Source organism: Eschrichtius robustus, chromosome 12, assembly GCF_028021215.1.
Source record: "Eschrichtius robustus isolate mEscRob2 chromosome 12, mEscRob2.pri, whole genome shotgun sequence".
Lineage (NCBI taxonomy): Eukaryota > Metazoa > Chordata > Mammalia > Artiodactyla > Eschrichtiidae > Eschrichtius > Eschrichtius robustus.
The window spans coordinates 36,757,736-36,776,770 of record NC_090835.1 but is presented as its reverse complement, the minus strand read 5'-3'; the positions used below and the strand labels follow the sequence as shown (position 1 = coordinate 36,776,770).

The 19,035-nt window shown below is 48.9% G+C and overlaps 1 protein-coding gene across 1 annotated transcript; it reads left to right on the top strand.

Annotated features, from left to right (window-relative positions):
- Window positions 1-1,230: 1,230 nt before the first annotated feature.
- On the top strand, window positions 1,231-15,417 carry ALAS1 (5'-aminolevulinate synthase 1). The gene is made up of 11 exons (XM_068557923.1): window positions 1,231-1,399; window positions 2,369-2,587; window positions 5,752-5,979; window positions 6,756-6,905; window positions 7,305-7,527; window positions 8,939-9,123; window positions 9,930-10,109; window positions 10,442-10,606; window positions 12,724-12,992; window positions 13,712-13,874; window positions 15,101-15,417. The coding sequence occupies exons 2-11, from the start codon at window positions 2,389-2,391 to the stop codon at window positions 15,259-15,261; spliced, it is 1,923 nt and encodes a 640-aa protein (XP_068414024.1). The 5' UTR covers window positions 1,231-1,399; window positions 2,369-2,388; the 3' UTR covers window positions 15,262-15,417.
- The last annotated feature ends 3,618 nt before the right edge of the window (window positions 15,418-19,035 follow it).

Genomic DNA, 19,035 nt, shown 5'->3' with positions numbered 1-19,035 from the left:
TTGGGCACTGCCCAGGGGCCCTCAGCAGGACGGGTTAGAGCTGAACTTTGGATTCCCAGGCAAAGCCCTCATCCTGGACCCCTGGAATGGTCCCAGTGCCACTCTGGACCCAGGTGCCTCCTCTTCAGGTGGAGACTCGCCTCACCTGCCTTGCAGCTGGCTGGAGATTCAAAGAGAGGGAACTGGGAAATACCTGGACACACCTTGGTCACCATCACTCTAGACTTTGTCCCTCTTATTAATGCCCAGCTGAGGAGGAAGCAACCTGGGTGGCCCTTTCCTCAAGAGTGCAGGAGGGCAACTCTGAGCCTGGCACGGGCCCAGACCAACCAAGCCCAAGTTAAGCTGGGAAGGGTGTGGAGAAAGGAGGCCAGGCTGGCGTTCCTGAGAGGGGTTTGCCAAGCTGTACTCCACAGGTGTGGTCTGGGGGAGACTCAAAGGAAGTGAGGGCAACTCTGAACTTTGGGAGAGAGTACTGAGTCACCCAGCTGGTGCCCGGCCAGGGTGGCCAGCAGGGACTCTGGACAGCACACAATGGAAAATAAAAATAATAATTAATATATGTCAAACCCCAACTATGTGTCAGGCCCCATGCCTCCACCCTCACCCCCCACCCAGTGTGTAGTAGTGTGTGGGTTCCATCCAGCCCTGTTCCTTGTGCTCCTTCTCTGCATCAGGTTAAGTCCCTTTATCTCGGACCAGAAAGTGCCACGGCTGGGTCTCCGTCTGCTTCTCCTCGTCCTCCTCACTACGGATCCCTCCCTCCAGCTCCCTGGGCATCACCCCCAGGACCACTCCATCCTTGGTCAATCCAGCCCCACCTCCTCCGGGAAGCCCTCCGCCATGCAAAAAGTCCCGGGTGGGTCAGATCCTGCTTAAGACCCTGGTCCGGAACCCCTCGTTTCCCCTCCCTCCTCTATATCCAAGGCACCCGTTTTTGCAGCCCTATAACCCCCTGGTTGCCCTAGAGGCGCTTCCCCTCCGACTCTGCCCTTTTATGCTCCACAAAGGATTCTAAAGCATAGGGTAGTTAGGGGAAGCGTTAAGGTGGTGCAGCATGAAGTCATCCGTCCCCAGTCTTGTTCTCCGTCCTCCCAGCAGGCAATCCCGGTAAGCCCAGGTCCCACCAGCACATACCGAGCCTAAGGAGGAGGGCCTTTACGCCCCGCCCCGCCCTTCCAACTTCTGGAGCGCGCCGCGGCACGCCTGCGCGGAGGACGCCCCCGCCCATGGCGCATGCGCAGCTGTCTATCTGTGTATATTAGGACGACGGGGTTCGCGGCCTGAGGATTCTCGCGGATAAGGGCAACAGTTTGTTTCTACCCTTGTTTGGGTACACGCCGCCGCCGCCGCCGCCGCCGCCGCCGCCGCCTCCGCCTCCGCCGAGTCTCCCGCGCAGGTGAGGGCCCCGCGCTCTAGATGCGGCGCGGCCGGGGACAACCCCCGCGTGTCCTGCTTGCCTGCGCCCCGCTACTCCGGCCGTTGGGACCCCATCCCCCACCGCTCCAATCACCCGCCGCCTCGGGGTCAACTTTCATATGCCCGATCTTCTACCTGATCGGCCCCCTCCCGCCGTTCCCCGTTTAACTGACCGCTTTCGAATTCCCTTCTTAGACACCTCCCGTTATTCTCGAGCTCTCGACGCCCCGGGTAACCACAGACCTCCCCTGCCCAGGACCACCACTTTCCGCCAGACCCACTGCCTTCATTTTTTAGCCCTTGTCTCTTCCCAGTTAGCTCCAGCGGCGCTTCCCCTCGTATCCCTGGCCTTCTTTATGCCCCCTCCTTTCTCAGTTATGCCCAGTTCACGGAGATGTAGGGGCATAACCTCGGGGAAATCCTGGCCTCAGGAACCCAGGGCCGGACTGGATGCCTTCTTGGGGTCTGGGAGTGTAGGGACCAGGAGAAGATCAGGATCCCTAAGAGTCTTCTCTGCCTTGATGGATGACAGTGGCTTCTTCCCTGGCCTCACTTCTTCACCTGGGTGGGCGCCAAGGTGTGTTATCTGCACTTCTGCACTGTGTATCTTCCTCAAGGAGCCTCTGACCTCCCAAACCTGTTCCTGACTTGTCCCTCCTGTCCCACCCCCTTGGTTATTGATCATCAGTATTTACCGTATTTGGTAAAGTAGTCTTGCAGGTGCCTTTGTATGGAGCTGGGGAATGAAGGTGATCTGGGTAGAGTGTGGTCACCACTTCTTAGTTGAGTCCCTCATCAGTGCTGTCCTTAGACATTTTTGAGTGAGACTTGTTAGTATCCCACAGTACCCTTGCTATAAACTTCAGGTGACACCTGAACCCAGTGACCTTGGAGTGGGTATTTGCGTGATTATTAACAAGTGTTGGTGTCACTCCTCATCTTTGTACAGGATCAGTGCACCTCCGGGACATGGAGACTGTTGTTCGCCGCTGCCCATTCTTATCCCGAGTGCCTCAGGCCTTTCTGCAGAAGGCAGGCAAATCTCTATTGTTCTATGCCCAAAACTGCCCTAAGATGATGGAAGTTGGGACCAAGCCAGCCCCTCGGGCCCTGTCCACTTCAGCAGTACTCTGCCAGCAGGTCAAAGAAACCCCTCCGGCCAACGAGAGTAAGTGTCCTTAGCAATGAAGTAGAGAGTGGTGATGTTTGCATTCATTGCAAGACCCTGGAAGCAATTCTCATGCACAGTGCTGATGAGGGTCACGCTATCTGAGGCGGTTACTCCGTACCAGGGTCAGTTCTCTGCATAGATTATCTCATGGAATTGTCATCCTAACCCCACAAAGTAGGCAGTTTTAGTTTTCACATCTTTAAAGGTGAAACAGTGGCCAGCATTCCACCTTGTGGATTGCATGTCAGTGTCTGTTGGAGTTTGTGAGTTGTCAGTACCTCATTCATGTAAATGTAAAGTTGGAATCTTTACGTAAAGTTGGAACGTAGAAGCTTGTAGCTTTTAAAGTTGTGATTTTTTTCTTCTTTTTTTTTTTTTTTTTCCTTGCCTTTGCTATGTTGCCTGACCTGTGCCTTTTGCCCTCAATTCCTTTCTGTGCTATGCCTTCCCAAATTCCTGCTAGTTTCTTATGCAGTCACTTATCTTATACCTTATCTCTTTGTCTGGCTCCAGACCACATAGGCTATTCCAGGCTAAACCATCTTCAAAGTCAACTCTACCTGTGAGTTTTTCAGTTAGGTTAGGCTACACTGAGGTATCAAGCAACCCCCAAATCTCAGGGCTTAACACATAAAGATTTCTATCTTGTTCACGCAAGGTCCAGTTTGGGTCATCAGGGCAATTCTGTCCTAAGCAGTGACCTGGGGTTCCATACTCTGGTGTCCTACAGCTTTAACTCTGAAATAGGTGGCTTTTGGGTCACTATTGCATAAGGGGAAAGTGAGAGGGTCTCAAACCAGCTCATCTTTTTAAAACTTTTCATAACAGTAAATTTCCAATTATGAACAACAATATCAATCCAGGGCCAATTTTGCTTCACTTGTGTCCCCATTCACCCCGTCTGCGCCCACTGTATTAACTTGAAACTGATTCCAGAAATTTCCTCTGTAAATATCAGTATGCACCTTTAAAAGATATGAGTTCTTTCTTTTTTTTTGTGGGCGGGGGCACACCACGTGGCATGCGGGATCCTAGTTCCCTAACCAGGGATCGAACCAATGGAAGCGCGGATTCTTAACCACTGGACCGCCAGGGAAGTCCCTATGAGTTCTTTCTAAAAGCACCCTCACAATACCATTATCACACCTAAAGAATGATGCAATTTCCTAATATCATCAAATACTCAGCCCCACCAGCTCTTGGATATTTTAGTCAGGAAGCAACACACAACATCCATTGGCCAGAACTAGTCACATGGCTCCAACTAAATGCACGGATGCTGGGGTTTTTTCTCTTTTTTAAATTTTTTTTTTACTGTGGCAAAATGCATATAACATAAAACTTACCATCTCAACCATTTTTAAGTGTACAGTGGTATTAAGTACATTCATATTGTTCTGCAGCCATCACCACCGTCCAGTGTCCAGAACTCTTTTCATTGTCCCAAACTGAAACTCTGTGCCAACTAAATACTAACTCCCCATCCTCCTCCCCCAGATCCTAGCAAACATTATTCTACTTTCTCTCTTTGAATTTGACTACTCTAGAAACCTCACATAAGTGGAATCATACAAAATTTGTTAAAGTAGTGATTTTTTTGACACTTTTGTTTTTTTTTTTTGGCACGGCTTGCGGGATCTTAGTTCCCCAACCAGGGATCAAACCCAAGCCCCCTGCGGTAGAAGTGCTGAGTCCTAACTACTGGACCACCGGGGAATTCCCTTAACACATGTATCTTTATTTTGTATATGAATTTTTAAATTTTGCTTTTAATAAAGAGATCAGAGATTTAGTTTTGGTCTGTCTTTGCCAGGAAAGAATGAAGCTTTTCAGATACCACTTAATTCTAGGGAATAATTTACCTTACAGGCTCTGTTAGGTGTGTTCTCTGGATGTGGACTTGTAAGAAAAGAATGTTTTTTTCTTTTACCAGAAAGGATTTAATCCTTTCTAGGATTTCTTTTCCTCTTTCCCATTGTTTAGGAGTTAGTTATGGTTTTTACCAATCTGTCCCTAGCACTAGATTCCTCTTCTATTCCTGGTTGAGTAAAATGTGACTTGTCCACTTTATAGACTGCCATGCATCCATCACAAATGATATTCACAAACTATTTACTAGCTTATATAGATCTTTATAATGAAAAGGGCAGAATAAACAAGCATATACAGAATAAGTACAACTTTTTCTAAACCTACACATAAGGGGTAAAGAAAGATAATATGCCAAGTTGTCTGCAATGGTTACGTTTTGAATAATAGAACTCTATTTTTCTAGACTTCCTACAATGAATATATACTGACTTTTATAGTGAGTGAAATGAACTTGAAAGCAGTTTTTTTTTTAATTTTATTTTTTCACCACACGGCATGCGGGATCTTAGTTCCCATACCAGGTATTGAACCCGTGCCCCCTGCAGTGGAAGGATGGAGTTCTAACAACTGAACTGCTGGGGAATTCCCCAAAGCAATTTTTTTGCTTTCCTTTATAGATTTTAATACAAACTGTATTGAGACACTGCCCAAGTTGTAGGAGAGCCTAGCCTATGACTCACAGGAGGATTCCAGAATGATGAAGAAAGACTTCTCTGGAAGGAAGATGAATGCATTTGCTCAAGGGGAGAGGGAAGTCTAGAAGCTTAATTACCAGCCAACTGCATAAGTCATGAACTTCTTTGAGGCATTTAGAGAAAACTGGTAGTTTATCTGTTAAGCAACGGCAAGCTTTTTTTGTCAAGAATCTGTTTAGAAAATATTACCAGAGAAAAAAACTGTGACCACTTCCAGTTACCGTCAAGAGTGTGTCCTCGCAGGAAATATGCTGAGTGTACTTGGGGTAGATTTACTGGAAATAATTCAACTCAAGAATGCTGGGCTGTCTAGAACTAGAAAATACTACTTTGGGGATTTATAAGTGAGAAATACTATGGGCTTGAGAGGTAGGTGAACTGTGCGGTTAACTCTTCACAGGAACGTTGTATCCAGTGAGGCAGATGAGAAAACAGTTGATTTAGCAGAACCTAATAAGAATAAACTTGTCTTTGGATCATGGGATAGAGTAAGTATAAGGTTTGTCTTTGAGGCAACAAGAGAAAGAAACAAGTGGGCTTTTGTGTACCGTGCAACCAGATCTGATGCTTCAGTTTTAACATTTCCCCCCTCAGAGGACAAAACTGCCAAAGCCAAGGTGCAGCAGGCTCCTGATGGATCCCAGCAGACTCCAGATGGCACGCAGCTTCCGTCTGGACACGCCTCCCTTGCCGCGAGCCAGGGCACTGCGAGCAAATGCCCTTTCCTGGCAGCCCAGATGAGCCAGGGCGGCAGCAGCGTCTTCTGCAAAGCCAGCCTAGAGCTTCAGGAGGATGTGCAGGAAATGCATGCCGTGAGGGAAGGTAAACAGATGACATGAGCCATCAGAAGAGCAAAGAGATTCTTTGGCTCTTTCAGACCCTCAGATTTATGTGTGAACTATTATTAGGGTAGTATTTGTGTCAGCACCTTCCTGTTTTAGGGCCGAGGAGAAAGGTCATCAAGATAGAGGACTATATGGCAAAATGTGGGAGTTTTTTTTCTGTGTGTGTGTGTAGGATGTAACCAGCTTTTACAGTAATTCTTTAATTTCTGAAAATACCCCTCAGGCATAAACTATTACCAGTTGCCCTTTGTTTCTTTCCCACCATTTGGTTGGATAAAAGGTAAAAAACAGTGTTACTGCAGTGAGTGCTAGTTTTAGGACTCCCAAGCTGTGTGTCTTAGTGGTGGTCATTGAGTGGCAACCTTAATTCCACTTGTGGCTGTATCCATGGAACACATAAGGTCCCCAGAAATTCTCCCCAGCAGAAATGATACAAGTGGCTGAAATTGTTTTCTGTGAAGAAAATTGTCTCAATTAGGGTAGGGGGGTTGCAATGGGGAAGGCAAACCAGCCAGAAAAAAAAAAGCTTTGGACTTTAATGTTCCTCAAAGCTGGCTAGTAGCTCTGAAAACAAAACCAAACAGTCACTAAAGAAGAAGAGAAGCTTCATACACTCAGTTACATCTCACTTTCGTTATGATGGGCTATTTTTGTGAACTAGGCAGTAAGCCATTTTTGACAGTATGTCTGGAAGGTATTGTAGACTCAGAATAGAACATTGGTCCCCTTTGCCTCTTGTTACTTTTGTTACAGAGGTTGCCCAAACCTCAGTGAATCCCAGTGTGATTAGTGTGAAGACCGATGGAGGGGAGCTGAGTGGTTTGCTGAAGAACTTTCAGGATATCATGCGAAAGCAACGACCAGAAGGAGTGTCCCACCTTCTTCAAGATAACTTGCCAAAATGTGAGTCTCCTCGTTATTTGCCTGATGCAGGAGAGTTTATAACTTAAACATATATCAGATTAAATGTGTAATTGCATGGTGAGTTGTGGATTAAAAGCCATGTCTCTTGCTTGATGCAAGTAGATGCTCTTGGCTATAGTGAATGCCAATCCTATTGATAGCCTGCCTTGTCTCTCTTAACACCTACTGTCTGCTCACGGGGTCAGACAGTGTCATTTGAGACATACACAGACTCAAGATAAGGCTGTCAAGGAACTTGCCCAGATGAGTACTTCGTTAGTTTGTCCAGAATCTCCTTGCTCCCGAATGGCCAAGCTGGGATTGGAACCTAGGTCTTACACCAAAGTCTAGATGTGCTTTTTAACTGTCAAACTGTACCATCTTTTGTTCGGTTTTTAGCTGTTTCCACTTTTCAGTATGATCATTTCTTTGAGAAGAAAATTGATGAGAAAAAAAATGACCATACCTATCGAGTTTTCAAAACTGTGAACCGGAGGGCGCAGTTCTTCCCCATGGCAGATGACTACTCAGACTGTCTCATCACCAAAAAGCAGGTGTCCGTCTGGTGTAGCAATGACTACCTAGGAATGAGTTGCCACCCACGGGTGTGTGGAGCCGTCATGTAAGTAGCCTTCAGTTTTCAGATATCACTGGCATGACTTAGCAAGACATTGATGATTTATAGGAATTGGATCTTTTATGGGGGGGATATTCAGCAGCTGAAAGTGTGCCATAGCAAAATGCTCTTCTTAGCCTTTAAAAATATGTACAGGTTACTTTTAGAGAAACTCTAATGTGTAAGTAGTTGGTGGAGCCCCTTTGTGAGAGTTTAAGTTTCTGGGCTCATTGACTACACATGTCCACTCACTTACTACCCCTCCACAGGCAAGTCTTGAACAGAGGCTTCCTGGCTTGTGGCTGTGGGTGGAGAAATACAAATCGAGCAGCACTGGATGGTAGAGGGACTGCCCTGGTGGTACAGTGGTTAGGACTCCACGCTCCCAATGCAGGGGGCCCGGGTTCAGTCCTTGGTCAGGGAACTGGATCCCACATGCATGCCGCAACTAAGAGTTCACACGCGACAACTAAGGAGCCTGCCTGCTGCAACTAAGACCCAGTGCAACCAAATAAATAAATATTTTAAAAAAAGGGCTTCCCTGGTGGCACAGTGGTTAAGAATCCACCTGCTAATGCAGGGGACATGGGTTCGAGGCCTGGTCCGGGAAGATCCCACATGCCGCGGAGCAACTAAGCCCATGCGCCACAACTACTGAGCCTGCGCTCTAGAGCCCGTGTGCCACAACTACTGAGCCCGCGTGCCACAACTACTGAAGCCCACGCACCTAGAGCCCATGCTCCACAATAAGAGAAGCCACTGCAATGAGAAGCCCGCACACTGCAACAAAGAGTAGTCCCCGCTCCACGCAACTAAAGAAAGCCCGCGTGCAGCAACAAAGGCCCAAAATAAATAAATAAATAAATTTATTTAAAAAATAAAATATTAAAAATAAAAATAAAAGTGCTGGTAGAGCCTGTCATTCATGTCCTTCAGGAGGTTTGCCATGGCTAGGAACACTTGAGAGAGTTGCTGGTCAAACTCTCCAAGGAGGCTTGCTAGAGAGAGCCCAGTCTGAGGTTTAGTAATAGAGATAGCCTAACATTATGGGACTGGTTCACAAAGGGTTTAGGTAACCACCATTCAAGATGTCCCTCTAGAGCCTGAGGTCGTGTTATTGGAGAAAAAGATGTTTGTCAGAGAAAAGAAATCTCAGTAAGTTAACTAAAACTCAACTAAGATTGTTGACACTTGCTCTTGATGCTCCCTAGACACATCATCACCCTGGTGTGGAGACCTTCTCCCGCCCAGTCTAGAGATGGAGTGGGTTGAAACGTCTGTGAACTTCTGGTTCACAGGGAGAGATGTGCTACAGCAACATCAGTTTCAGTCTCCTGGATCCTGGAGGGAGGAATGTTCACATCGTATTCAGAACCATGAGATTTATTTTCTGTCTGCTCTTTTTTTTTTTTTAAAGGGACACTTTGAAACAGCATGGTACTGGAGCAGGGGGTACTAGAAATATTTCTGGAACTAGTAAATTCCACGTGGACCTGGAGCAGGAGCTGGCTGACCTCCACGGGAAAGATGCAGCACTCTTGTTTTCCTCGTGCTTTGTGGCCAACGACTCGACCCTCTTCACTCTGGCTAAGATGATGCCAGGTAGGAAGCCTGTCATGGGTGCCTTAGAGTTTTCTGGCTTTCTTAGTAGTAACAGGAATAGTGACAACAAAGAAAGCTTACCAGAACCACTCAAGAGTTATGATAGTAACTGGGAGCATTTGTTCTTGAATTGAGCATAAAGTGTTAACTGTACATTATAAATGCCAGTAGAACATGATAACAATGAAAAATCAGATTTGCAGGGCTTGTCTTTAAGCTAATTGCTTCCAGTGTGCTTTGTACTCTAAGAAAATCCTTTGGAGAATTCTCTTAATCATGTGTAGTTATCTTTTTTTTTTTTTTTTAATTTATTTATTTATTTTTGGCTGCATTGGGTCTTCGTTGCTGCGCGCGGGCTTCTCATTGTGGTGGCTTCTCTTACGGTGGAGCATGGGCTCTAGGCACGCGGGCTTCAGTAGTCGTGGCACGCGGGCTCTAGAGCACAGGCTCAGTAGTTGTGGCACACGGGCTTAGTTGCTCTGCAGCGTGTAGGACCCTCCCGAACCAGGGATCGAACCCATGCCCCTGCATTGGCAAGCCCTGTAGTTATCTTTCGATTGAGTTTGGAGTGAGGCAGCCAGATTTAAAAGCAGATTAGTTGCATGCCACTGGGTTATTTTACACCTATGGGCCTTCTCAGAGGAGAAGCACTAGTTAGTTATTTTTCCAGGAAGAAACTGGCACGCAGGGTCTTTTTCCTACTGGGCAAAGCAGCATTTTCAGGTCAAAGTCTGTTGTCCTTGACTGTCGAGGAAATAATTTGTCTTTGGTGCAGATGGCAATAAATAGCATTTTTGTCTTGTTAGGCTGTGAGATTTACTCTGATTCTGGGAACCATGCCTCCATGATCCAAGGGATTTGGAACAGCCGAGTGCCAAAGTACATCTACCGCCACAATGATGTCAGCCACCTCCGAGAACTGCTGCAGAGGTCTGACCCTGCCGTCCCCAAGATTGTCGCATTTGAAACTGTCCACTCAATGGACGGTAAGTCTAGGTAGAGGCCAATCTGAAATCTTAACTGAAAACAAGGCCTGAACTTCTTAAAAGTGTGATATTTATTTCATTTTTGTAGTTTCTTTTCACTTTGGCAGGATTTTGTAGTTGCGGGACACTGTATAGATTGGGATGAATGTAGATATTCTACTCGGGCTTTTACTAGGCTCCAAACCCCAAGGTAATCCAGAAACTGGGGGAAGTTAATTGGTTTCCCCAATATTAAAAATATCTTAGAACGTACACTGTTGTGTTCTAACTCTTACCAAAACAGTAATTCGTGAAATAGCAAGCACTTCAGTGTGGTCTGTGGTCTCTCCTAGGGGCAGTGTGCCCACTGGAAGAGCTGTGTGACGTGGCCCACGAGTTTGGAGCAATCACCTTTGTGGATGAGGTCCATGCGGTTGGGCTGTACGGGGCTCAAGGAGGAGGGATTGGCGATCGGGATGGAGTTATGCCAAAAATGGACATCATTTCTGGAACACTTGGTACGTACACTCTGCACAGTCTGTAATCTGCACTAAAATTACATTCTCCTAACAAGGCCAAGGACTACTGGTCTAACAGGTCAGGTGAGGAGATGGTCTGATAGCATCTAAAGCCTGGGTCACTTTTTTGAGTGAGTTTTTCTTTCCTCAGTGAGTGGTGGCACAGCTTATCAGAATCCCTTGAGTCATGGCATGGCCCCCAGAATCAAAGTAAATCTCACAGCCTAACATGATAGAAGTACCATTTGTTGCCATCTGAGCTCATTCCAAACATAGTTGTGGCTTTAGGTATACGCCGTGGCAACAGCCTTTAGTCTCTGTGCGTCAGATTGTTCCCTTATATTAAAAAAAAATAAAAAAGAAGGATTTTTGTGCTTTTCTCCTAGAGCTGCAGGTCAGGCATTGTGTTGTGTAGCGCTGAGCTCTGTGCCTACCGGGTGGGAACATTCCAGTTCACCTGGCTACTTTGTATTTCCTCTGCTCCTCCCAATAGAGAGGCCGTGTCTCTCGGAGCAACTCCAGACTCTTCCAGACTCCATAGCCTTGCTGCCTGCTGGGTGTAAATCTTGCATGCTTAATAACTCACTAGCTCTGTGACCTTGGGTTTGTGGTTAACTTCTCTGTGCCTCAGTTTCCTCATCAATATGATGGAGGTAACAAAAGAACCCACCTCAGCTTGGAGAAGATAAATGAACTGTATACAAACAATTACTGTAGACATTCTCTTTGTCTATGAGGTGAAAATGTAAACTGTACAAATTTTTTTTTTTTTTTTTTGGCTGCATTGGGTCTTTGTTGCTGCACACAGGCTTTCTCTAGTTGTGGCGAGCGGGGGCTACTCTTCACTGCAGTGGGCATGCTTCGCTTTGCAGTGGCTTCTCTTGTTGCAGAGCACGGGCTCTAGGCACACAGGCTTCAGTAGTTGTGGCACGAGGGCTCAGTAGTTGTGGCGCACGGGCTCAGTAGTTGTGGCGCATGGGCTCAGTAGTTGTGGCGCACGGGCTTAGTTTCTCCGCAGCATGTGGGATCTTCCCAGACCAGGGCTCGAACCCATGTCCCCTGCATTGGCAGGCGGATTCTTAACCACTGCACCACCAGGCAAGTCCAACTGTACAAATCTGAGGATTTCAAAAGTTAGTAAGGCAGTTGGAGACCATGTAGTGGTTAGCTAAAGTGCCACTTTACAGTCTGCAGTTGGTAAAGGAAGGGCAGGCAAAAAAGAGCGTCCTTCAGCACCGTGAAGGGGCGTGAGAACGTCGTGCAGACCAGTAGAGCCTGGGGCCTCGCAGGGCAGAGCCTTGCCAAGAGGAAAGCTCTTGTTCATGTGTCCTAATTCCAGCAGCCCTTTTCTTGTAAAGAGCTCTTATGACATGGGCTCTTTGAAGGTATGGTCACTGTGAGATGAAAAGGGCTGGAGAGAGAAATTTTCCACTGTCAGAGATTATACCAACCCAGCAGTGTGTGGGGCTCAAGCAAGACTGTTAATTACAGAACATAATGTTAAGATCGAGGAGGACTCTTCTGGAGCCATTAATCCTGAAACCCGAGATACCGATTATACAAGGGGACTTAACAAGAATTGAAAAATGAGGCCGGCCCTAAATCAACCCTAACAGGGTCTGAGTTTTCATATTTATCCAGCAAACACTCCTTGTCAGAATTTGGGGTTACTTAAGTAGAAATTAATACCAGCCCTGCCAAAACAGTTAACGTCTCAGCTGGGTGACATTCCGGCCTCAAAGGTGATTCTCACAGTGAGCCCCCCGCTCAGACCCTGTCCTGGAGCAGGCGCAGTGCAGAGCGAGGGGGGATGCAGCCAGCCTGGGTGGGAAGGGAGGTGGCACGTGGGGTTCAGGCACACTGTGATCAGTTGCCAGTGCCAGGCCTGGTCTGGAGACCTGCGCTTTGATCCTGGTCAGACACCAGCTTGGCCTTGTGACTTCGGTCAAGACCCTTTCATAACGTTCTCAGCCTTTTCCCATTCGGAGATGGGCTTGATTTGAGTCTTAGGGCACTTAAAGATGAGGAAGAGAAGAGTGAGTGCTCTGAGGCTCTGCAGCGCCTGGCTGTGCACACTTAGGGCAGTTGCTGTAATAAATGAGCCTGTCTCCTCCCAGGCAAAGCCTTTGGCTGTGTTGGAGGGTACATCGCCAGCACGAGTTCCCTGATTGACACCATCCGGTCCTATGCGGCGGGCTTCATCTTCACCACCTCCCTGCCGCCCATGCTGCTGGCTGGAGCGCTGGAGTCTGTGCGGATCTTGAAGAGCACCGAGGGCCGGGTGCTTCGCCGCCAGCACCAGCGCAACGTCAAGCTCATGAGGCAGATGCTGATGGACGCCAGCCTCCCAGTCGTCCACTGCCCCAGTCACATCATCCCCGTCCGGGTAATGAGCGGCCTGTGATTGGACTCGCTGGGGGCCGGGCCTCCGCACTTGACGGGAGATGTCCTGGTTCACACCTTCCTGAAGTTGGGCTGCGGCAGGGTGACTGCCAGGGCGAGGGACTGTAGCCAGTGGCCCTCTGCCGTGTTTCCGCCTTTGGTTGACTTCACAGTGAGAATGAAGCCTTTGAACCCAGCAGGCTGGAGCAGAGGTTCCTTCTCCAGAGCACTAGCCTTGACAGGGTAAACACAGAGCTTGTACCTGGAAAGCTCCGGAAGTCTGAGCTTGGCTAGCTTTGAAGTATGGCTTTCTATTCATTTAATTTTGAAATGGGTCTTGCTCTGCCCGCTACAAAGGGTAGCCCTGTTGGTGTCACAGTTGAATTCATCTAAGTAGTGGAGCTGGTATAAAAGCTGCCTTATCCCCGGGATGCACACGTCCAACTACCGTCATACTGGGGTCACAGAAGCTCCCGTTTCCCCCATTCAGAGTCTGGGTGGGAGATCAGTGTGAAATTTACTTCTAATATGGTTTCAGTTCTCTGGTCTGTAGTGAACAAAACTGGACCCTTTAAATCGCAGGTGTCTGGGCAGCGCTTTACCTCTGTGCCAGGCTTGCATACGCGGCTCCAGCCTGAGCCACGTGGGCACACCTGTCACTAGTCTCTGCTAAGAGGTAGTCCATCCGGTTCTGGCCTTACCTTCTGTTATCATCAAACTTAGGTTGCAGATGCTGCTAAAAACACGGAGGTCTGTAATGAGCTAATGAGCAGACATAACATCTACGTCCAAGCGATCAATTACCCCACGGTGCCCCGGGGGGAGGAGCTGCTGCGCATCGCCCCCACGCCCCACCACACGCCACAGATGATGAACTACTTCGTGGGTGAGTAGCCGGGGAGCCGCCAGCACCTCATGGGAGAGTGGCATGAAGCTGTCTTTTCAGTGTCTATAACTGAAGGCATTCAGAGTCATTCAGATTTGTCTCTTCTTTTTCCAAGTAATTCAGAATGTTCTCAGATGGTATAAAACTGTAAAAGACACTTAGTCGTTTGCGTTCACTTCAGGAGGGTGCAGTCATTTGGGAAGCGCTGAGGGAGCCTGCTAATCCACTCACGGTTCCCATGCCCCTGTCTGTGCAACTCAAGGATGCCCAGTCATGGCTGTCGCAGGAGAGATGCCTCTGAAGGCCTAAGTCTGCCTGGGCCTCCAGAGCTCAGCTCTGCACTTCTCTCTGTTCTCTGAACCAACTCCACACAAACCCCTTTTGATGACAGTCATTGTTCAGCATTTTATATTCTCATAGTTCTGTAGAAGCCAGTCCTTCACCCCCTGCGTCCACCTAAAGGCAGAGACCGAACGGGCTGCTTCTGGTTGCCTCTGCCTCAGAGGTGCGTTCTCCTCCTGAGCCGCCACCCCCGTCCGAGGTGTTTCCCCTGCCTGGAGCCTTTAGGGCTGCTCTGCTAGGAGTGCTCAGCCCGACACAGTGGAGCCATGTGGGAGCAACTTCTTTCCTGAAGGCATGTAAAGGAAAGCCAGAGTTGGGTTTTGTTTCTCTTTTTTTTTTTTTTATAACAGCCTATTAAGATGGAATTCACATACCGCAAATTCCACCCTTTCAATGTATGAAATTCAGTGGTTTTTAGGTAATGTGGTGCAACTGTCACCATTCTCTGATTCCAGAACATTTTCGTCACCTCAAAGAGAAACCGCACACCCCTTAGCAGCCACTCCCCATCCCCAGCCCCCGTCAGCCATCAGCCCTGATCCACTTTCTGCCTATACATTACATTTTATGTAAGTGGAATCGTACAATATATGGCCCTTTATGCCTGGCTTCTTTCACAGCACAATGTTTTCAAGGTTCAGCCATGTTGTAGCATGAATCAGCACTTCATTTCTTTTTATTACCAAATAATCTTCCTTGGTACAGATATACCACATTCTGTTTATCCATCCATTGACAGATGTTTGGGTTATTTCCACTTTTTGACTATTATGAAAATAATGCTGCTGTGAACATTTGTGTGCAAGTTTTTGTTGGGGGCGTGTGTTTCCATTTGTCTTGGGTATGTACTGCCTTTAATTTTTAAAAACTGTTCCTCCTCACAGAGAATCTGCTGGCCACGTGGAAGCGAGTTGGGCTGGAACTCAAGCCACATTCCTCAGCCGAGTGCAACTTTTGCAGGAGGCCGCTGCATTTTGAAGTGATGAGCGAAAGAGAGAAATCCTACTTCTTTGGTATGAGCAAGTTGGTGTCTGCTCAGGCCTAAGTGTGTCGCGCCCTCAATTACTCCACCTAACCCCAGGCCACATTGTATCCAGGTAGTCAGTTCTCCAGAGTTGTCTTTGTATGTGAATTAAATTATATTAAATTTTAATCTGTAGTAAACGTGTAGTCCTGCAAATAAATTCTTGTCTAAATCATGGGTCCTCTTTTCATTGGCTCCTGAATCAAAAAATCATTCATCCCTTTAAACTTGGTCTGTATTGTTGAGATGTATGAAGTATATAAAAACATCCTGGTCCTCCGGTAGTGGCTCCAGACCCTGCTGGGATGGCAGGACCTCCCGGTCCGCAGGAAGCCGGCATGTCTTTAATGCAAGCCAGGTGGTGGCCCAGCTGCGCCCCAGCCTGAGCAGTTCTGAGAGCAGTCACCACAGGGCACCACACGGCGGCTGTTTCACTCCGAGCGTCTCCCCACACCTTACGCGCAGTCCGCGCTGCAGCGGCTTCTCCCTTCCCGCTTTCCCTTCCCAGCCACTTCCTCCCCCTCACACTTCCCTGTGAAAGTTGGGCAGTCGGGCTTGTCTGTCACCAGCAGGTCCTCCAGCACCAGCTGCACCTGTGATCGCACCCCTGCCCTGAAAGTGGAGGCGTTTGTGCTCCTTCCCCCGGACTCCTGCCCCTCATGTTCTGGGTCCCCTCGCTTCTCATGCATTCCTGCAACCATCTCTTGCCTTCTCCCCATTGGCCTGCAGCAGGCTCTCACCCATCCTAAAAATAAAACAGGCTCTCCCTCAGTCTTGACCCCCATCTAGCTGCTGCCTCTGTTCTGCCCCTTTTCTGTTTAGCCCTCCCCACTTGGTCCTTCAGCCTGTTCCTTGTGGAGGCCGCTCTTTCCTTGCCACGTCTTGCTTCTTCTTGCCAAATCCAGTGGCCTCCTGTTTTCCTTTCATTGGATCTCCCAGTGGTATTTGAGGTGGTTGTCCTTGGCCTTTTTACAGCTTTCTCTAAGCTTCCGTGCCACTGACCTCTCCTGATTTTCCTCCTCCTTCCTGAACTGGTCCTTCTCTGAACATTGAGCGCCCACTGGGTTCATCTCTAACTGCATGTAACCCCTCCCCTCCCTGCACAGGATCTCCCCCAGCCCCGGGTTTCCAGTTCCAGCTGTACATCACTGAGGGCCAGCAAACAAGCACCTGAACCACGCAGCTCCTGAGGGCGCCCTGGGTCTGCCCACTCCTCCCCTTCCTGCCCTTCTCCTCATCGTCCCACATCTACCCAGTTACTCCTGCCTCTCATGTGGAAAACAACTCTGTCTTGCCCACGCGTGACACTGTTAGCAAGTCATGTACGTTTTACCTCGAAGATACACCTCAGGCCAGACCACTTCCTGTCACCTCCCACTGCTACCATCCTGCTCACGCCACCATCATCCTGGCACCCGCCCCAGCCTCTACCCCACACAGCAGCCTGAGAGAGCTTTTTAAAAAAACGGAGTTCCGTGGCGGTCCAGTGGTTAGGACTCGGCGCTTACACTGACGGAGCCCGGGTTTGATCCCTGGTTGGGGAACTAGGATCCCATGCAGTGCAGCCTAAAAAACAAATATATATATCACATCCTGTCCCTCCCCTGTAGAAAATTTTTCTGGGTCTTCGAATTGCACTCATTAAATTCTAGATTGTCACACAGACTGATGACATTCTCTGGGATCAGGATCCCATCCAGCTCTGCAACCTCATCTCCCATCCCACCCCAATCTGTTCACTCTGCCTCACGTGTGGAAACATACTCCTGGGCCTCAAACACCCACGGACGTTCTCACCAGCTTCCAGACCTTGGTGTTGTTAGCCATTGTTTCTCTCCTGGATTTTGCTTTCCTGGATCGTGGTATGGGTGCCTCTCTTCACACAGGACAAGGGTCCGCGAGGAGACCTTCCCTGAGGCCCCGGACTAAGGCAGCCCCTCCTGTGTTCTCACCATCACTTGGCCTCCCCCCGGGCTTCCCTTCAAAGCCTTGGTCACCACCCATGTTGACCGTTCCCCTGTCGTTCTCCTTGCTTCTCTCTCCCCAATGCCATGCACAGTACCTGACACACACAGTGGACATTGAGCAAATGTGCTGAGTGAACGAAAGGGGACTGTCTCAGCTGTAACGAAACACCACAGACTGCGGGGCTTAAACAACAAACATTTGTTTCTCACCGTTCTGGAGACTGGAAGTCGCGGGTCAAGGTGCCAGCAGATTCAGTTCCTGGTGCCAGCCCTCTCCCTGGCCTGCATGCAGCTGCTTTCTCACTATAAATGCACGTGACCTTTCCCTCTTCCTCTTCTTATAAGACCACTAATCCCACCACAAGGGGCCCACCTCCTGCCCTAATCTAAATCTAATTACCTTCCAAAGGCCCCACCTCCAAACACCATCACCTGGGGGTTATTGCTTCAACCGATGGGAGGACAAACATTCAGCCCATAATAGGGACCAGTGAGAACACCCAAGGCTACTTTACCAGAAAGAATAGATGAGCCGAAGCTCAACCAAGCAGCCGGAGGACACAGAGCCTCCCGGCCTCACTGGCCTCTCTCAGCTCCAGGGGCGGCTGGGGGTGGCCCCACGCCCCTAATCAGCCCAGGCACTGAGAGAGCTCGCTGAGTCCTGGTCCCATCAGATAAAGCCACACACCCGGGCAGGCCGCTGGGCGTGATGGAAGTCACGTCCCCTTGGAAAAACCACGCGGTTCCTTTCTGCTCAGGAAACACGCCTCACTCAGCCTTCCCAGCTCTGTTACTTCACGAGAGTCTTCAGGGCCTTTCCATTGTCCGCCACGTTCCCACGCCTAGAACTCCCTCCACCTCCTTTCCGCCCAGTGTGGTTTCCCCTCTACCTTGGGTCGTGTTTCTCCCTGAATGCTTAACGAGACCCACCTTCCTTCTCATTAAGACTCAGAGCCAGCTGGGTCAACAAGGTCATGAGCTCAACTCCTCCTTGCTGCTGGTGGTTATGAGAACAAAGGATGATGGAATGTTCTGGAGGGAGCGGATGGATTTATCAACTGCTTACACAGGAGAAGCTTGGCTTCTAATAAGAATCCAGGTGTGAAAATGTATGATGTCACGGAAGTTTCCCAAGAATATTTAGAAGCCTAGGGTGTTAAATAAAATGTCTTAGAGAGGAAAGGGAGAGCTGTAGCTTAGAATCTTAGCAGGTAGCATTTCCTTACATTTACATTTCTTCCCGTCAAGTTGTCCTAAGTCTCGTGCCCTCTACTTGTCTAGCACACACTGCTCCCCAACAGCAAAGAAGCACAAGGAGGAAACACCAGGGTCCGCAGGCACCTCGGTCCTCCTCCCAGCTTCACGAGCCTCCGATTCAACCACATTTGCCTCCAAACCCCGTTCAGTGCTCTGGGCAGGGGCCCTGATTCAGGAGGATCCATCTCTGGGTGGAGAGAGAAAATCTCGAAGCCACATCAGCTAGTTGTCCTCAGCGTAAGTCCCTTACCTAATAATGACCACCAAGGACCCGCTAGGTTTCCCAGACTTTACATACATTACCACAAACCCTTGTAACAGCCTGCAGAGTAACTCTGGCCATCCCCATTTTCAGATGAGCAAACAGGCTCTGCAAGGTAGGTCACCTGCACAGGATAACCCGAATGGCGGAGCTGGTGATCGCCCCAGGTAACCTGACCTGAGGCCCATCTCTTCCACAGCCTTGCAGAGCTGCGTTGTGGGCAGTGGTGAGGATGTCCAGCAGTGTGGAGGAGAGGTCTGGGAGCCAGCCACGAGCACCCTTCCCGACCACCGTATCTCCTGCCCAGCT

What these genes read in the sequence shown, in the direction of transcription:
- ALAS1 (XM_068557923.1), top strand. Translation starts at nt 2,389, where the DNA reads ATGGAGACTGTTGTTCGCCGCTGCCCATTCTTATCCCGAGTGCCTCAG. An exon ending in AATGCATGCCGTGAGGGAAG is followed by an intron (nt 5,980 to 6,755) that starts GTAAACAGATGA and finishes CTTTTGTTACAG; the next exon opens with AGGTTGCCCAAACCTCAGTG. An exon ending in GATGATGAACTACTTCGTGG is followed by an intron (nt 13,875 to 15,100) that starts GTGAGTAGCCGG and finishes TCCTCCTCACAG; the next exon opens with AGAATCTGCTGGCCACGTGG.